This window comes from Macrosteles quadrilineatus, unplaced genomic scaffold, assembly GCF_028750875.1.
Source record: "Macrosteles quadrilineatus isolate MER2022 unplaced genomic scaffold, UCM_ALF_1.0 Scaffold_9__3_contigs__length_116548681, whole genome shotgun sequence".
NCBI lineage: Eukaryota > Metazoa > Arthropoda > Insecta > Hemiptera > Cicadellidae > Macrosteles > Macrosteles quadrilineatus.
The window spans coordinates 49044854-49062211 of record NW_026542602.1 but is presented as its reverse complement, the minus strand read 5'-3'; the positions used below and the strand labels follow the sequence as shown (position 1 = coordinate 49062211).

The 17358-nt window shown below is 35.2% G+C and overlaps 1 protein-coding gene across 1 annotated transcript; it reads left to right on the top strand.

Moving 5' to 3' along the window:
- Positions 1 to 2818: 2818 nt before the first annotated feature.
- On the top strand, positions 2819 to 15438 carry LOC129003184 (uncharacterized). The gene is made up of 2 exons (XM_054431457.1): positions 2819 to 2911; positions 14135 to 15438. Exon 2 carries the CDS (start codon positions 14321 to 14323, stop codon positions 15386 to 15388), a length of 1068 nt encoding a protein of 355 aa, XP_054287432.1. The 5' UTR covers positions 2819 to 2911; positions 14135 to 14320; the 3' UTR covers positions 15389 to 15438.
- Positions 15439 to 17358: the final 1920 nt, after the last annotated feature.

Here is a 17358-nt window from a genome sequence, read left to right as displayed (position 1 = left end):
GGAAAGTAAATAAAAGAAACGTCTTATAAAACTTAAAACATATATTTACGCTTATACTGTTTCTCACAAGACGGTAAATATACATAAAAGATGGTAAGTGGTGATCAGTTTCGATTGGACACTCCAATCATCATCAATGACATTCGCATATTGGGTCTGATGATGATTGGAGTCGGTCCAGTCTTGTATATTTACTGTCATGTGAGTAACAAACAGTATAAGCGTAAATATGGTTTTTAAGTGTTATAAGACGTTTCTTTTATTTACTTTCCGTAAATTTAATAACACGTACAATGCTGATCAAGAAGTTATTTGGATCATTTCACTCCATTGTACCCTCCTTTACTCATATTTGGGTTAAAATACGTACCTAAGTGGTGTCCCCTACTTAACTGATACTTGAAAAACTTACCCGTTCATAGTTAAACCTCATTTGTATATACACAAAAATTAAAAAATATTCTCTATCCAACCAAACTTTTAACCTTGTAATGTATTTCATTGCCCGTGTTACGGCGCAGTAATTCTGGAAAATAGTATTTCAGAAAAGGATTCAATTAAATATTCACCATAGATATAAACTGAACATCAAATTTTGTGAAGTTAAAAAAATTCCACAACAGTATCATAACCAAACAATTAATACAAAGTGCATTCACCAAAGTGGTCGTTTACCAACAGCAGTCTGAACAGCTGTATTACAATGTTTCTGTATTGTTTGGATCTACACGGCCGCGGGCAAAAATAGAAGGCAGTGAATAATTCATAATTCAATCGTGCATCTGTGTTTTTACAATCCAAAAATAGCCGTCCACATAATGGAGAATGGAGAACACTTCAGAGCTGGAAATATCCGAACCTCGTCACTCGTGCTATAAATTCTCCGTTAATTGGGACTCACTAATTTTAAACCTCTTGAAACTCTCAGCTGTGTCGAAGATTCGTGGAACAGTGTTTTTAAGGGCTTACAGGGTTTGAAAATAAGTCGTAAGTGAAAAAGTTATCACATCGGTTAGGTGTGTAACAATATTGATTATTTATTTTGATTTTTAAGAGTGCAACAATTCTGATATACAAATCTTTATGAATAAAATATGAAAACTAACATGTGCAATGCAGAGTATATAGTTAAAATGTAAGGCCCAATTACAATCTATGTAATACAAATTTAGTAGTATCATTCCTACAGGAAAACCCACCAAGGAATCTTATGTGGCTCTCATGATAAAAATATATTTTGTTTTAGCCTATAGTTAAAATATTTATCACTTCTTTGCTCTATTTGATTTAAAATAAATTATGTTCAAAATTAAGTAATACAGAAAATAAAATTAGAATAGGTAAAATAATTCATACGGTACATTCAATCATGCATGCTTATACTGGAAATAATACATTCGTTATTAGTAATCATGAATAAGCTGGTTATAAAATATTTGACAACCAACCCACCATCAGATTAAATAATACAAAACCACTTATTTAATACAAAAGATTAACGTAGAAACATTGAATAGGATGAAAAGGTTGAAAGCCTTTTGGAGGATATTGTAGATAAACTAACTCACAAAAAATACTTCTAAAAACTACGTTAGAAAGTGTGGAAATGCAACCCTGCCAAAAAAATACATTCTTCTTCTAAGAATATTGTAGGTAGATTATAAAAAAGTATCTAATCTTGATAAATAGGCCTACGTCAGTATGGCATATTATAAATAACATTTAACTTGGATGTAATATAAATGTGTATATGAATAAACCTGTAAGGGTAATAGTACAGTATAGGTATTGTGAGAAATTAGAAACATAAAAACGAGAAAGGGTTCTAGACTGATATATTATAAGCATACATTAAAATAACACAGAAAATCTTATAACTTGTTGCACTTTAATATTCATTGTTTAAAGTTTATTATTTACTAGTATAAAATGGACTGGTTATCGTTTACATGTAGGTATATTAAATGTTTAGGTTGAATCTTGCTGAAAGAATAAACAATAAACATAAATCTAAATACTCCTTTGAATTTTATTTAAAAAGCTAGTTTTATGGTAGTATAAACAGTTCAAAGTAAAAATCACGAAATTGTGAAATCGCGAGTTTACGATTAATTCGACATCCAGTATGTAACATTATGTAATTTATTTAAGATAAGTATCTTCATAGAATGCATAATGTATAAACCAATCTAGTAAACCAATCATTACTACCTGAATAAATAATTTGGTTACATAAACATTTTTTCTGTTATCTACATAACAATCACAGGGTTTGTTTTAACCTGGTTCTAATAATGTTAACACTATCATACCTGTATGTACTTGTGTCATCAAGCACCTATTCCCACAGGACATTTCTGCACGAACTGCTAAACCATAGACAAACTAGAAAACAAAACATGGACCTACAAATAAGGTAAACAATGACAGAAACGAGACGCAATGGCTGAACGAACACATGTTACATGCCGCGGCGGCGGTATACTTTTCGTTCCTGACTATTCCAACTTACTGACAAGGATTCACCACCCACCGCAACATTTTATGGATTCTTTTATTATTTTAATGTTGGTATATTTCCATAAATCACCTTTGATAATTATAAATTTCAATATTTACGCTGATGAAATTTCAGTTGAATATACAATTGGATCGCAATACAGGATTTAGGTAATGTATTCATATGCAATATTAATTTTTAAAATCAGCGCGCATGCGAGCCGCAGAGGATTGTGGGTACTGGGTACAGCTGATCGTTGTTGTCTTCGACTTCGACTCGAATTGGAAGAAGAAGAAAGTGAAGTGAAATAACAACATTGATTGTAAACAAAGATGTGATGTGAATGATGATTATCATGTTTTGTTTTTAAATTCACAAGTTATTATACTTTAGGTGGATTGTCATAGACAGGTAAATCTATATTCTTTTATATAATTCGATTAGTTTGTTATGATTCAAACTCACTCAGCCAAGCCAAACGAATCAAGTTTCTGAAAATTTCTTCTATGATAACCTCCAAAAGAACTAAGGTGCTATTGATTTGTTTACGAGTTTGTTTATGATGGAGTTATGTACTTTTAGAGTAAACATTTAGGTGTTAAAATGTAATAACTATTAGATATGTACCAGTATGGTAAAACCCGGTAAAATTTAGCTGTTTTTTGTGTGCCAGACATAACCTCAAATGTAAATATTTTTGTACACACAGTGTTTATTATTTATAACTGTTAACCTATTTTAATTTGACTGATCAGATTTCTCGCAATGAGGTGTTGAGTTGGGTAACTGATTTTGACAACTTAACTTATCTTGCAGCAGGCGTAGGGATGGTAAGTTAGCCTCCATATAATTTAACGGTTAGGTATCAGAAACCTAAGCTAGCATATTGAGTATGCGCTGAATAAACTGAAATCCTTTTAAACCTGTCAGATCATAGTTCTGAAGAAATCATAAAATTTAACGAGATATATAGCTAGGTGAGAAAGGTCACAGCTAAACTTACGTAATCTTTTAACTTAGTGAGAATGAGTCGAACAAGAATTAGTCCGAACATAGCCTAACCTATGTAAAACTTATGTTATTTTGCAACAACTGCAATTAATCGAGTTACAGTAAGTAATCTCTAAACCCTCGTTTCAAACATTCTGTGTTATAACTTACATTTATTAATATGATAGAATGACCTATAACATAAATTAGGGTGCGCTAAGCTTACAAATGATAATACAACATTACATATACACCGAGATAAAACACCAAAGTCCATCAATTACCTAAAGCTCTGAGTTATCAAAGGCTAGGATAGGATAGGATTTATAGTTATTTCGTACCTACCGGTTGTGTTTCTTGTTTTGAGAAATCAACACTCGTGCTGGATGGATTCAGGTACTGGTATGTTTTCATGTTTCTGCCGTTGCGCTATAGGCTTAAGTTACGTCACCACAAAAATAGTTTGCAATAAACTATGATGAGATTATTAGGCTAGGTACCGTAGTCAATTTAGGTTACAATATTCTGTTTGAGTTATGTAACATACAGGTATTTTCTACACAAAACCTACTCGTATGGTGTCATCTTGACTTAGGCTTACTACTGTAACTCGGGTTACTAACTTACTCAAATAACAAAGTTATTTCAAACTAAAAATCAGCTCCGTTAAAGTGATTTCATATTATTGCTCATACACATGTCGGTAATGAAATACTGTAATTATCCATTGAATACAATCCTTCATAACCTTTCAGCAAAATAGTCTCCCTACTTGCAGTGGCGGTTCTGCATGATATATTCTTATGTTGGCATCTTGAACTTTAAGTCATATACCTCTAAAATATATAGGCCTAGACTAGAGAATATCACTTGGTAGAGCAAGGTGAAGACTCATGGCAATAATCAAAAGCAAGCCTACGTAGTGAAAATAACTCTAGTCGTGTACTGTACTGGGTGCGCTCAATTTCTCTCGCACCAACTCAAGTCGCCTCGACTAGTCTCGGGCTCGCCTGCGCTCTGTCTGGAGTCGGTTTTTTTTGACATGAGTCAAAAACCAGAGACTGCCGAGCGCATAAAGCGCTTTCATTTTGGCTACGAGACAAAGCGAGAGTGTAAATGGTTACCTCGCATGCGATCTATGCCGAGCTCTTGCCTGAATTACTCGGAGAGCACCTAAGCGAGAGTGTACTGGTAGCATAATGGTTTGGGTTTGATGTTATCCAGAGTGTGGGTCCGCTGGACTGTTGGCATGGCGTCGTTTTTGCCTGAGCATTTCAAGTCGATTAGCCTACTGTATTCTTCAATAGTGTATAACACATTTGATCAAGTCAGCTTTACAGGTATTAACAGGTACAAATTTAAGTTAAGTAATCATTACAAAAAGTCTATAGCTATAAAAGTTAGTACTGATTTAAATTTTAAGGTTAGTCTTCGTCTAAACATTGACAGTGGCAATGTGTACAGTTAGTTTTCAGAACTGTTATTTGAATTTAATGCATCGCTGCATGGGAATTAAGAGCTTAAAATGAGATCTATTAAATAGGGGTTTAAAAAAATAGTGAACAAGTCTTGTCACATCACCTTTTACCACAGCGTTCCTCGTCTCTTTTCTATCTTAAACCCTCCTCTGATTTCTAGTGGTAGGATCGTAGCACTTTGGTCATGGAGACTTGGGTTAATATTTAATTTTATCACTGATGGTCTTTGCCTATGTGATAACTTGGGGGTCGTAGCCTACCTTAAGATAGTGATGTGAAGAGTTGAGTTGATGAGTCGAGTTGACTCAAGTCAAGGGCTAACTCGAGTCAACTCATTCATAACTCGAGTTGGACACAAACTCGTACGGAGATTGCCAAATGTATATGAACTTGGAACGTAACAAGTCCGACTCGTGAAACTTCAATGCTTTGGTCTGGATTCTAGATTAAAGTCAAGAAACCAAACTCATACGGAGAAAGCCAAACCTACACAAACTCAGAACGTAACGAGTTGACTCGTGAAACTTAAACGCTATTGGCTGAATGCGAGTCGAGTCTGACTCGCCAAACTACAACTGTTGGCTGCATTGCAAGCGGACCCGAACTCGCCCGATGAAGGCTTAAGTTTCACAATGATACCGAGTTGAGTCTGAGTCGAGTTGACACAGTCATGAGTCTAGTTGACTAGAGTCAAGGATATACTCTACTCGTCACATCACTAACTTAAGATTTTGGTTCAGCTGTCTAGAAAAGACGTAGGCCTTTAGATCTTTCACACGAGTAAACCTTTTTCTGAATTCCAATTAAGATCGAAGACAGTATACAGTAGTTCTGTACTAGTAGCTCTTAAAAATATTTTGTATTTTTAACTCTGTTTTTTCTCCGCCTGTTTTTTTTTTAAGGGCCTGATAGTGTCTGAAGGTTGGATGGGAAGGTATTATCTATGACCAATAGTCAATGGTATTATGCTCTGTGTAGATATTAGCACTGACTATTGGATAGGTTCTGAAGTGGACATCCCATTTAATCGGATCATCTGTCGCCAATTTTTAATTAAGAAAGAACTTTGTTATGTGAGCCAGTCATTGAATGCGCTATTGTCTAAAATTCTATTATACCTTATATTTTTTCCTAACTAAGTTGATTGATCACAACAGTTACTATAGCTTACCATAACTCATTCCATAGACTAAGTTTAACTTGGTACAAAAATTCAACAGAATTTAGTAATTAGATCAGCGCAATCTGTCTGGTGTCTGACATCAATTACGACGATTTTGATTTAAAATCTCGATACAAAATTAACATGGAGATGGAATATCTAGCTGTAACAATGGCCAAAGATATTAGTTAGTAAGTAACTGTTAGCAGCAAATATTTGTGATCTTTTATTACATTTCCCATATAGGGAATAAGCTATTACGCTATTACCATAGGTCTCATGGTAAGACCTGGGACTGATTTACTTTTTTGTAAGAGCCAAAAACGACATTCGTTCTAGGCCTAATTCATAATATATATATATGCTCGTTAGTACGATAACTTAAGCAAAAATGATCCGGTTTTAATTAAATTTGGTTTAAACGAGTATTTCAGCTAGGTAGGCCTACATTGATTCGAAAGAGTCCGCCAACCAACATGACGGACAATGGGAATGGGTTTTTATGGGTAATAATTGGAATAGATATTTATTTCAAACTAAACAAGTAACATTTCACGAAACGCCAAATTACCTTTCCTGTAGCAGCAAACCTAAGTCCTCGTTCAACTAATATTTAAAAATGGAACAAATTTGACATTTTCTAAGGAGATACCTATTTTAGTGAAAATCTAATCAGGCATATGGAAATTCGCTTAACCTGCAGGTTTGCTGCGGCGGGGGTATTTGTTGATTAAAATATATTTAACAAAAATTTTTTTTTATCTAAAAATTGTATATATATCCTACTAAACTGAAGTTAGCAGACAAATTGTCTAACAGTAAAGTTCTTACATTTTTTTAAGATCGATGAAAATTCTGTTTTAAAATAGATCTCAACAGTTAAGGCCTGGTCCCACAGGATGCGGAATCTCCGCCATGCGGTGCGATTTTTTCCGCTGCGGAATTAAAACGACACTGGTTTAATGGAGTTCCAATGTATGCGGTTCCACTGACTTGCGATTCCGCATCCCGAAATTTCCGTTCCGCATGGCGGAGTAATCATACTGGTCTGAGAGCAGTAGCAGTGCGGATTCCGCCAGCGGAGAAGAGCCATCAAATATTGTGACCGTGCAGTTTCATTATGTCTTGTGCTGTAAAAAGAGCTATAGATGAACGATTATACAGTAACACCTATAATCGCAACACCGATTTTCAACAAACTTACTGTTAAAATAAATTATTATAATACATCTAAATATATAAAAGGCAAAGCCCTCACTGAATGACTGACTCACTCACTCACTCATCACTAATTCTCCCACTTCTCATTTACCTAGGAGGCTGAAATTCGGTACACCGATTCTTTGGGCATTAAATAGGAATACTAAGTAGTTTTTATTCTGATCGGGCTTTCGGGCTCTGCCTCAGTGGCTCTGGAGTTTCCCATGTTAACCTTACGATTTTTCATATTTAAAAGGAATTTCTTAACAGCTGTTTCTATTAAACAAGTTGGTTCTGTTCTATGATGTTCAATAGCATTAAAGTTACAAGGATTACCAACAGGGTGAAGCACTATTATTTTTAAATTTATGACTACAGCCAATTTGCAACCAAAAGGTGAGTGAGCGTAGCGAACGAACTTCAACCTGGAAGCGAGTTAGCGTAGCGAACGAGCTAACCTGAAGGCAAGTAAGCGGAGCGAACGAGCTCCAACCTAAAGGTGAGTGAGCGTAGCGAACGAACTTCAACCAGGACGTGATTGAGCCATGCGAACGAGCTCACTTGCGAAGTTAAACGGGGCAAAGCCCGCGGGTACAGCTAGTTTAACATAATCTGTCGAAAATGGTAGACCTGACGAACAATTATCCTGAGATGTTTGGGTATCAAGTGTTAAACGGGATCTCGTGATTGAAACACCTTAAGTTTTGTTAATTAAATAGCAAAAATAAGCCCCTTCACTGTCTCGATTCTTAAATATGTCACTTTGATCACTTGACGCTAACAAAGATAAAATATCGACAACATCATCATCAATGTCATCATATAGCATCAAAGCTAAAAGGGATTTCCTCTTTCTATCCATACTCGTCGCCAGTTTGGACAGAACTGAATCTCCGCAACGTTATTTTCGCAGTCTGTAGAACCACCCCTCTAGATTTTTCGCTGCGAAAAATTACGCACCGCATGGCGGAGATTCCGCATCCTGTGGAACCATAGCTTTACAAACAGACAACCCCTAACAATGTAGCTTACTCTTAAGTAAAAAATCTGCTTGAAAATGAATCTGTTTCAAACTGTGGCTGATTTATAAAATGTCTTTATCAACAGTACAATAGATATTCCAAAATTGAATTTATATAAACAAAAACCAGAGGCCAAACAATGTTTTTAAAAGTGTTTAAAAGTCCCTTTAAATATTTAATCTTCTTTAATCATTAGATTTTTGCTTCTCTGTTTCTGTCATTATGAGTTGTTGGCTGGCACTTATTTTTTTTTGTGATTATTTATTCAGACTGTATTGTTTTGCTTTGGGTATGATGCCTTTTATAACTAATATTTCTGCAAAAAGGATAGTTCAGTATATTTACATTTTGAATATTCGTAGGCATTCCTGTCCACGAAGTACAAACTTTAAAACTCCGTCTCAATTTTGATCTTAAAATTATGCTTCAAAACTGAGTCAATAACAAAGAGCCTATAAAACCATTGTTGGAAAGATGAAATTTGATTGGTACTTTGATTTGATTACTTCCTTTAACTTCTTCAGTCGCTTCACTTTTTGGTAAGGTAATCGGCCTATCTGAGCTTAGTTTGGACGTGATAGTTGTTAAAAATATCCATGGGAATCAGTCGTATCTGAAAAGTATCTTTGCCAACTAAAACGGATCAAGTTTTTTCATAAGCTATGAGTTAAGGTAAAATTGTCTGCGTTGCTTATACACTTCTCTTGTCCTGTTCTATCGAAGAGTTTAGCAGATCAGTTGTACCTCCGATTGTTTACAGCTTATTCTCTTTGAGATCTTCAGACTCTACTCCATTTGGTATATAATCTCTATTATATCTTAAAATTGACATCTTTTAATGGGCTTTTTTTTTGACAGTGTCAAATATATCTGACAATCAATATATGTGAATCAATCATACCTCTTTAGTGAAGACAAAATTAAATAATCCGACCGTCCAGCTCAATAGATATCTTCACTACCTGGTTAGGATCTTCCTAGCGGAAATTGTATCTGAAACTACAGTCGGTATGGAAAACAAAACACCAACAATCTTAAAAGAAAGTACAGCAGCAGTTTCCGATCTTGCGATCTTCGCAGACGTGTCGGGCGGGTTTTGGTATTGGAATCAACTTCTGACGATTTTCAGTGACGCTACCTATATCCTCAGGGGGACGGTCCGCTAGGAGTCAGAAGAAAATCTTTAAGGTTAACATAGTTGATATGGACATAAAATCAATGGCCTTTGTTAGTAAAATACAATGCCACAAACCAAAACAGCAAACCAAGTAAAAAATGACAGGTGTTGACAAATTTCTTGAATTTGCAATTTTGAATCTTTGAAAGGCTCCTGTTTTTTTCTAAGTTTTCCGTTTGAGTTCAAGTTTGCGGTATTGTACTCCTCTAATTAAAACCTTTAACTTAACATGCATATCAGGCCATGCTTAGATTTATGATTTATTCCAACATCCTCGTCTAGCGGGCACAGAAATTTCAAATTCCCGAATGCAACTTCAAGAAATATTTCAACGGCTGCCATTTTGTTTTGATTGTTCCTTTGAGTTTGTGGCATTGTATTTTACTAACAAAGACCTTTACCTTTATGTGTATATCAACCTAGGTGCTTACCTTATGTGCACCTAAAAGATTTTCTTCTTATAACTCCTAGAGGGCTTTACCCCTGGGGAGGACAGCGTATCACTGAATAATGTTTTAAATGGACTTTGTTCCTAGCTTTGTAGCTGTATCTTTATTATTTTTTATGATATTTAGGTGTCCCAGGACTTTGCAAGTGCTTAAAATGTTCAAAAAATGTCAATATTTAACTTTTTTTAACGCTGCAACTGTTCACTTTAACTAGAATATGAAGAGGACCATTTTTGTATGAAGTTAAACGTAGATCATTTTTGTAAATTATGTGTTTTGCGCTAAACCACATGGTTTTTAAGTCATTTAATAAAAAAAACACAAATTTTTTACAAAATCCCCCCCCAAAAATCTGATGCTAAAAATGGTGTACTCTTTACCATACAATACAGGGACTATATTGAACAGTTTGTAGTCAAAAGTTAGGTTTCACTTTGGATGTTTAGGTTTAAGTCTAATTTGGTACTAAACAGATTGCTAAAATGCTGGGAGGAAATTTCCTGGCCACTAGTTGAAATGTTTTTAGGAAATTTCCCTATGTAGGGAAGTAGCTATTACTGTAGGTTGCACAGTTAGACCTGGACCCGGGACCGATATACTTTTTCATTTTGATATCCCCCTTTAAAATCACTATTTGTTAAAATTTTTATATATGAACGCAACTTGATTAGTTTTTGTCCGATTTTGATAAAATTTTGCTTTAAGTTTTTAGGCGTGATAAACTTGAATGAGTTCGCGAACCAGCATGATCGGACCTTGGGAATGTGGTTTTTCAGGAGTAAAAATTTGAGTTAAAAGCATTTAATTTCATCCCTTGATCTGTAAATAAATTTTTCTCTTGTACGGTACTTAACATTTTTAACAGATGTTATTAAAACATGTAATTAATTATTATTAATTTTGTAAACAGTTTCAGTAATTCAATACACATTTTTTTGTTCACATCACAGTGATTTTCATTTAATACACATTTTTATATCAAATAATCATTTCAAGAACATCAGTTCACAACAAAACAAACAAAAGCATTTAATCATATCCCTTGATCTGTAAATAAAATGTTCTCTTGTACTTTGTTTAACAGATCAAGGGATAAAATTAAATGCTTTTAACAATTGGTTTTTTCTTAATTTTGTCCCTTAAAACATAAAATTTCCTAATTTCTTTTAAAACCATTTTAAAGAGCATGAAAAACTAATAATTTTGTATATTGAAGTGTTTTTGTACGGTTATTAGCTACGGAGACTATTCAAAAAATTTGAAATTTAAAATTCCCATGTTATTCTTATAGAGGATATGTTAATTGGTATAGTTACTGGTGGTGGTGTACTGGTATAGTTAGCTTGTTTATGGATATATTTTGATCAACTTTTCAAATTTATTTATTTTATACTAAGCTATTTAACTATAAGTATAAAAGAGGATGTTTGTATAATATATATTTGTTTGTTTGTTTGTCTGGCAGTGATAAACTCAGACACTGCTGAACCGATTGCCACGAAACTTGGTACATATGTGTAGAATGTCATGGAATAGGTTTATACACCATCAATTTCATGATCCGTCCAATCGGCTCCACCCCAGTGGCTCTGGAGTTTCCCATGTTAACCTTATGAGAAATAGAATTAATGAATCTTAACAGCTGTTTCAATTAAACAAGTTTGTTCTGTTCTATGATGTTCAATAGCATTAAAGTTACAAGGATTACCAACAGGGTGCAGCACTATTATTTCTTTTACATTTATGACAACAGCTAATTTGCAACCAAAAGGTGAGTGAGCGTAGCGAACGAACTTCAACCTGGAGGCGAGTTAGCGTAGCGAACGAGCTAACCTGAAGGCAAGTGAGCGTAGCGAACGAGCTAACCTGAAGGCAAGTGAGCGCAGCGAACGAGCTCCAACATAAAGCTGAGTGAGCGTAGCGAACGAACTTCAACCAGGGCGTGATTGAGCCATGCGAATGAGATCATCTTGAAAATTAAGAAGTTAAACGGGGCAAAGCCCGCGGGATTATAAATAGTCAAAGGCAAGACAACGTCTGCCGTGTTCAGCTAGTATTTTAATAAAAACACACCTAATTACTCTACCTGCAGCAGCAAACCAAGGTAGGCTACCTGAGCAGGTTTAGCATGACCAGTGGACTGGAGGTGTGCAGTAGCTAAAGAGTGGATTTCAGTGATTTCAGCACAAAAATAAATTTAAAATTAAAAAAAAATAAAATGGGCCTTATGGGTTGCCATGCTGTTGACAAAATAACAACAAAATATAAAAAGAAAATCAAAACATTTGGAAGAAATTCCAGTCACATGTTTTATTTACAGCGTGGGGGAAAATAGAGCAGTCTGTGCATTACATATTTTTGGTCAATCAACCACTGGACGACCTCTAGTTTACATTAAATAAATATAATATTATGGAATATTCATTTCACTTTTAAATCAAGTTTGCTTACAACTAAATGCCCCAGTACCTTGGGGTTTATTTTTTTGTAGGAGAGATCCAAGTGAAATAATCAGAATTTGATCGGAACTATTTTCCCATATATCGAGTAATCTTCAGTGTAATCTTCGCTCAATAGTAACAACTGGTGTCTTCTCTTTGTACTGTCCTATATTACAATTTTCCACTATACAGTACCTACTGTGAATGGCTTGTTATAAACACATGTTACAAGAATTTTGTTTCTTGTGCTCAACCAACATACTTTCTTGGTGAGTTGGGTTGTGAACTATGGATTTTCCTGAGGTAGTAGCTGTCAACAATTACGTTTTTAGAGCTACAAGTATCCAATTCCAAAATTTAGTCAAAATACTTCAGCTGGATTTCGAGATATATATTACAGACAGACAAACAGACATAGCTTGTATTAGAGTATATGATTGTACATGTACATAGTTCTCAAATTAACAACCTGCAGAAGTCAAAACCACGTTTCTTAATCCTGTTTTAAAACGTAAAGGGAATATTGACTATTGTATTTCTTCTTGTCGTCATGGATGAATGAGTAAATAAAAATAGTTTTGCACTACCATCATTGCTTTCAACATTGTTAATATTGTTTTAATCAATTTAGAGAATGAAATTGGTTACATAAGACTTGCCAAAAATCGAACCTATGCTGTACATAGTATTTTTTTAGTAAAGTTTCGTTTTCTTCCTACCTCAGTTTAAGGCAGTTTTTGGCGTGATTACTCATAAACACATTCAACTTCCGTCAACAATATTAACCATCCTTTTGCATTAACAGCCAAAAACGACCTAACATTGCATTAGTACAAACAAATTCAAAGAAATTCAGATAGTAAGTTCACGTAAAACCTTTTGCTCGTTTGTAAGAAATCTGTTGATTATTACGTGTCGTCTCATATTGTTTTCCGTGGTGGTTAGTGGTGGTAATAAGGACAACGTGTACCTGACCGCAGTGTGGTCGCCTATTATTGCCACAGAGAGAGTTATGGCAGCTACGTTAGCGGCTGGCCAAATTGAAAACTGCCCTCCTTACCCCCTCCCCACCCCAGCGACTCTCAAAAGTCAAAACCTCGTCAAGTGTCCTTAGTTTATAATCTATGAAGAATAATATGTTGTTATACTAAAAAATGATGTGACGTAGGAAAATGTTTCATAATTGGGAAATAATGTATAATTTTTTCGAGACTTTTAACAAATGAACATCTAACTATATGTTAACCAACCTAGATGATAACTAACCTCAATTGATTGAATTATTATAGCACAGTACATATAATAGCAAGGGTTAAACGTATTACACCAATTAGTCCACTCCAAACAGTACGGAGAAATACATGCGGGATAAAATGGTTTCTTCTCTCGACCCGATAAGTGGGATTTTAATTTTGTTTTCGATACTCTGACTAGGATGTGAATTTTGGTGCGAATATGGGCGAAGGATGAGGGTTAAATGACGTAATAGCTTTCTCGTTGACTAAGATCGCCTGGTACTAGTTAGGATTTATTGAAGCCTAATGATGACGGGTAACTGGGTCAATTTTCGGAAAAAAGCTACTGACTTTCTTTAGGATCGAACCTTCAACACTCTTGTTAGTAGGGTACAGTACATCTATCAGCTACTAAAGTAGACAAAACACTTATTGTGCATTTCTAAATAACATTAACACTGGTTTTCGTTTTTGTTCCAGGGTTTGGCTAGGAGAAATTATGAAGCGGCAGCCATCAGGTCATTAAGCCACAAAGTGTTGTCAATAAATGCACTGTGAAGAATTTCATCTCGTTTATGTTTTGATAGCATAATTTTGATTGAGGTTGGCATGATGTTTGTTTAGGACTAAATTTCCAGAGTATTGAGGATAAATCTGCTAATAGAAATGGAAAACGTGTATTCAGAGTCTGACGTGACGATCACAGGACTATCTTGGGGCCAATGGAAGTTTTCAATGCCCGAAGAAGAGATTCTAGAAAAGTTATCCTCCGTAACTCCACCTAAAGATGCAACAACTCTCGTGGATCCTGACGAAGAAAGATGGGCGAAAATGTTTTCTGTTCTGGAGGAATCGTCGAAACATAGTGAATCAATCCTTGAAGCGAACACAACTTTAAACAACACTATACAAGAAGTTCAGATGGACACTTCAGATGTTGATGTTGACACCAATATTGCCAATGAAGAGTGCGATTTGAAAATTCAAGATTTAAGTAGTTCTGTTATTGATACCTGCAAAAAGTTAGTACCAAAACTTAAATCTGACCGGATTGACCTGCAGATCGAATTGGAACCAGTTTTAGCTAATCTTAATGCCTTGGAGGAACGACTTTTGAAACCAGTGATGGAGAATGCTTGGTCACAACTACAATCGGATGAAAGTAAACTTGCATTTTGCGTTGTGTTTACTTCAACAGCAACCATGTGCAGTAGTCTTTGCAAACATGTACTTTTACCACACCTAAGTGTAAATCATATAACTAAATTAGAACCTTTATCGTCAATTTTATCCAAAGAAGCTAATGTAGTCTGTGTTGAGTTAATAGCTCCTTTGTTGCAAAAAGAGGATTCTCCTTGGGTAGAAGATTTGGCTGGTGTCGAAGAACTCATGAGTGCGATGGAAGTTCGTCATTGGAATATTCTACTAAAGGAATTACTGAAAGATTTAAATGAACTACAAGAGTGGCAACTTCCGGTTTTAGCAATGGTGGTTAAAAATTCAGAACCTTCTCATCACGAGCTGCAACTTTTGGTGCAGTTGTTGTCTTCATCAAGTGCCTTGATTGATCAAAATAGACATTTTGGAGGTTTAGTCGCTGCAGTAGCAAGCTGTTTGAAACCAGATTCAGCGTCTTTGGTTCCTGAATTGAAATCAATCGTGAACAGCTTTAAAGGTTCCTTGAAGATTATGAAATTGAAAACTCTGAAAATCATCGCAGATCTGTCAGTTTAGATCAACTTTATTGTTTGATGTAAATAGAATAATGTAAATATATTTTTGTACTTGGCTATTTGTTAAATTGTATTTCACTAATTGTAACCTTATGCTTCACAGTTAGGTGACAACAGTACTTTTAATATTTTGTAAATCTAGAAAGTTTAGGGATCCGAATGTCCATAAACATGTCAGTTTCTCTCCACTTCTAAAACATTCGCCAGTAACATTTGACGGCAAAACACTTCGATTTTATAATTGCTCCATGTGCCCTTTGGAAAGAAAGGAATGATCATCAATTAAGAATTATTGTACACGTTGATATTTACAGCATAACATTTAACATTAAAATATATGTAAAAAGACAAATCTTGATCTTAAACAAAGGGCGAACTACTAAAGGCTTTCCTAAGATGTTCAGTCTTGATTAACTGCCAATTCCTCTAGTATTTTGTCTCCAAGTGGAATAGTTGTGATATAATGCAAACAAATTTCCAATCACAAAATAATATTTTTTTCAAAAATATAAATTATATAACACACAGAAGGTATATTCTCACAGTTTCGCAACATCGGACACGGAGGCAATAAACTTCAAGGGTGGGTGAGGCGATGAAGCCATCGATGTACGCTCGGACGCGATCCGCTCCCATTACGTCATATGGATGTGTTTGTCTCTATATTGCCACTCGTCACTAATCGTTCACCCACCCTGTCTCTTCATCTTAGCAATCACGTGGTAAATTAGTATAGACGCTGTAGTAATAATAGAGATCGATGGTATAGGTCAGTCATCGTGGTATAGGCAAAACAATGTCTGGTGGAGAGTTCGCTGTTAATGTTTACCATCTGTTCACTTTCTTACTGTTAGAGGTTTCAGATTCTAGAACTGATTAACTGATTTTGTCACCTTAAGTCACGGGATATCAAATAGGTTATTTAAAATATTAAAAATCTACAATAGACTATTACGTGAAAAATAGAAGGTGAATTAGAGGAAATAATGCAATATACGAAACTGAAAACGAAAACCCGTGTGAGTTGCCTAAGTTTACAGTAACTACTACAACCATAACTAGGTGGATCACCTACTACCAAAGGGTATAATTGTTAAAATCAGTTAATTCCCGATGGGAGTTTATTGACGAACTTATTGAAAAGTTGGAACGTACCAACGTGATGATTCAAGGTCGATAACTCATGTTTAAACATTACATTGTTTCGTTCAACAACCATCCAGTACCGCAATACCGAAGTACAGATTTTGCAAATGAGGGAGATGCCAACGAACCCATGAAAATTATTATTTCAACTAAATTCAACCAAAAAGGGTATCCTTCAACATTATCCAAGGTGATGCCTCATGCCTCACATTATATTGCTTTGTTCGACACCAATAATCCTGTACCGAGGTACAGATTTTGTGAGTTAGTAACATGCCAACAAGTACCTAGAAGTTAAGATTATTGAACTAAATTAAACGAAAATGGGAATTTTTCAACGTGATCCGAGGTCAATACCTCATGCTTCTATCACATTATAGACTGGGACGGGTGGCGTCGTCCTGTAATCCAGCTACTAGGAGGTCACGAATTGTGGATATTTATAAGGATGCACTGTGGATGCGATGCTCCCTGGTGTGGATTAACGTCCGCACTAGTGAGTACTACGACTATCCGCAGTAATATCCTGATAATTAGACCAATTCGTAAATTACAAGGAAAAAAAGTGGTTCGGATTCCACTATAAACTGTAGGTCCCTTTGTTGCCATTAGCTTTATGGGCTATTAATTAACAGCTGTGTCTAAGGAACATGTCGGCCTTAGTCACTAACAAGACTACAAGATCGCGCCACTCATCCTACACTCATCCTTCACTCATATTTGGGTTAAAATACGCACATAGTGGCGTCCCCATCTTAAATAATTGATTGATTGATTGATTGATTGTTTTGTTCTCTGCAATACCGAGGTACGGATTTAGCGAGA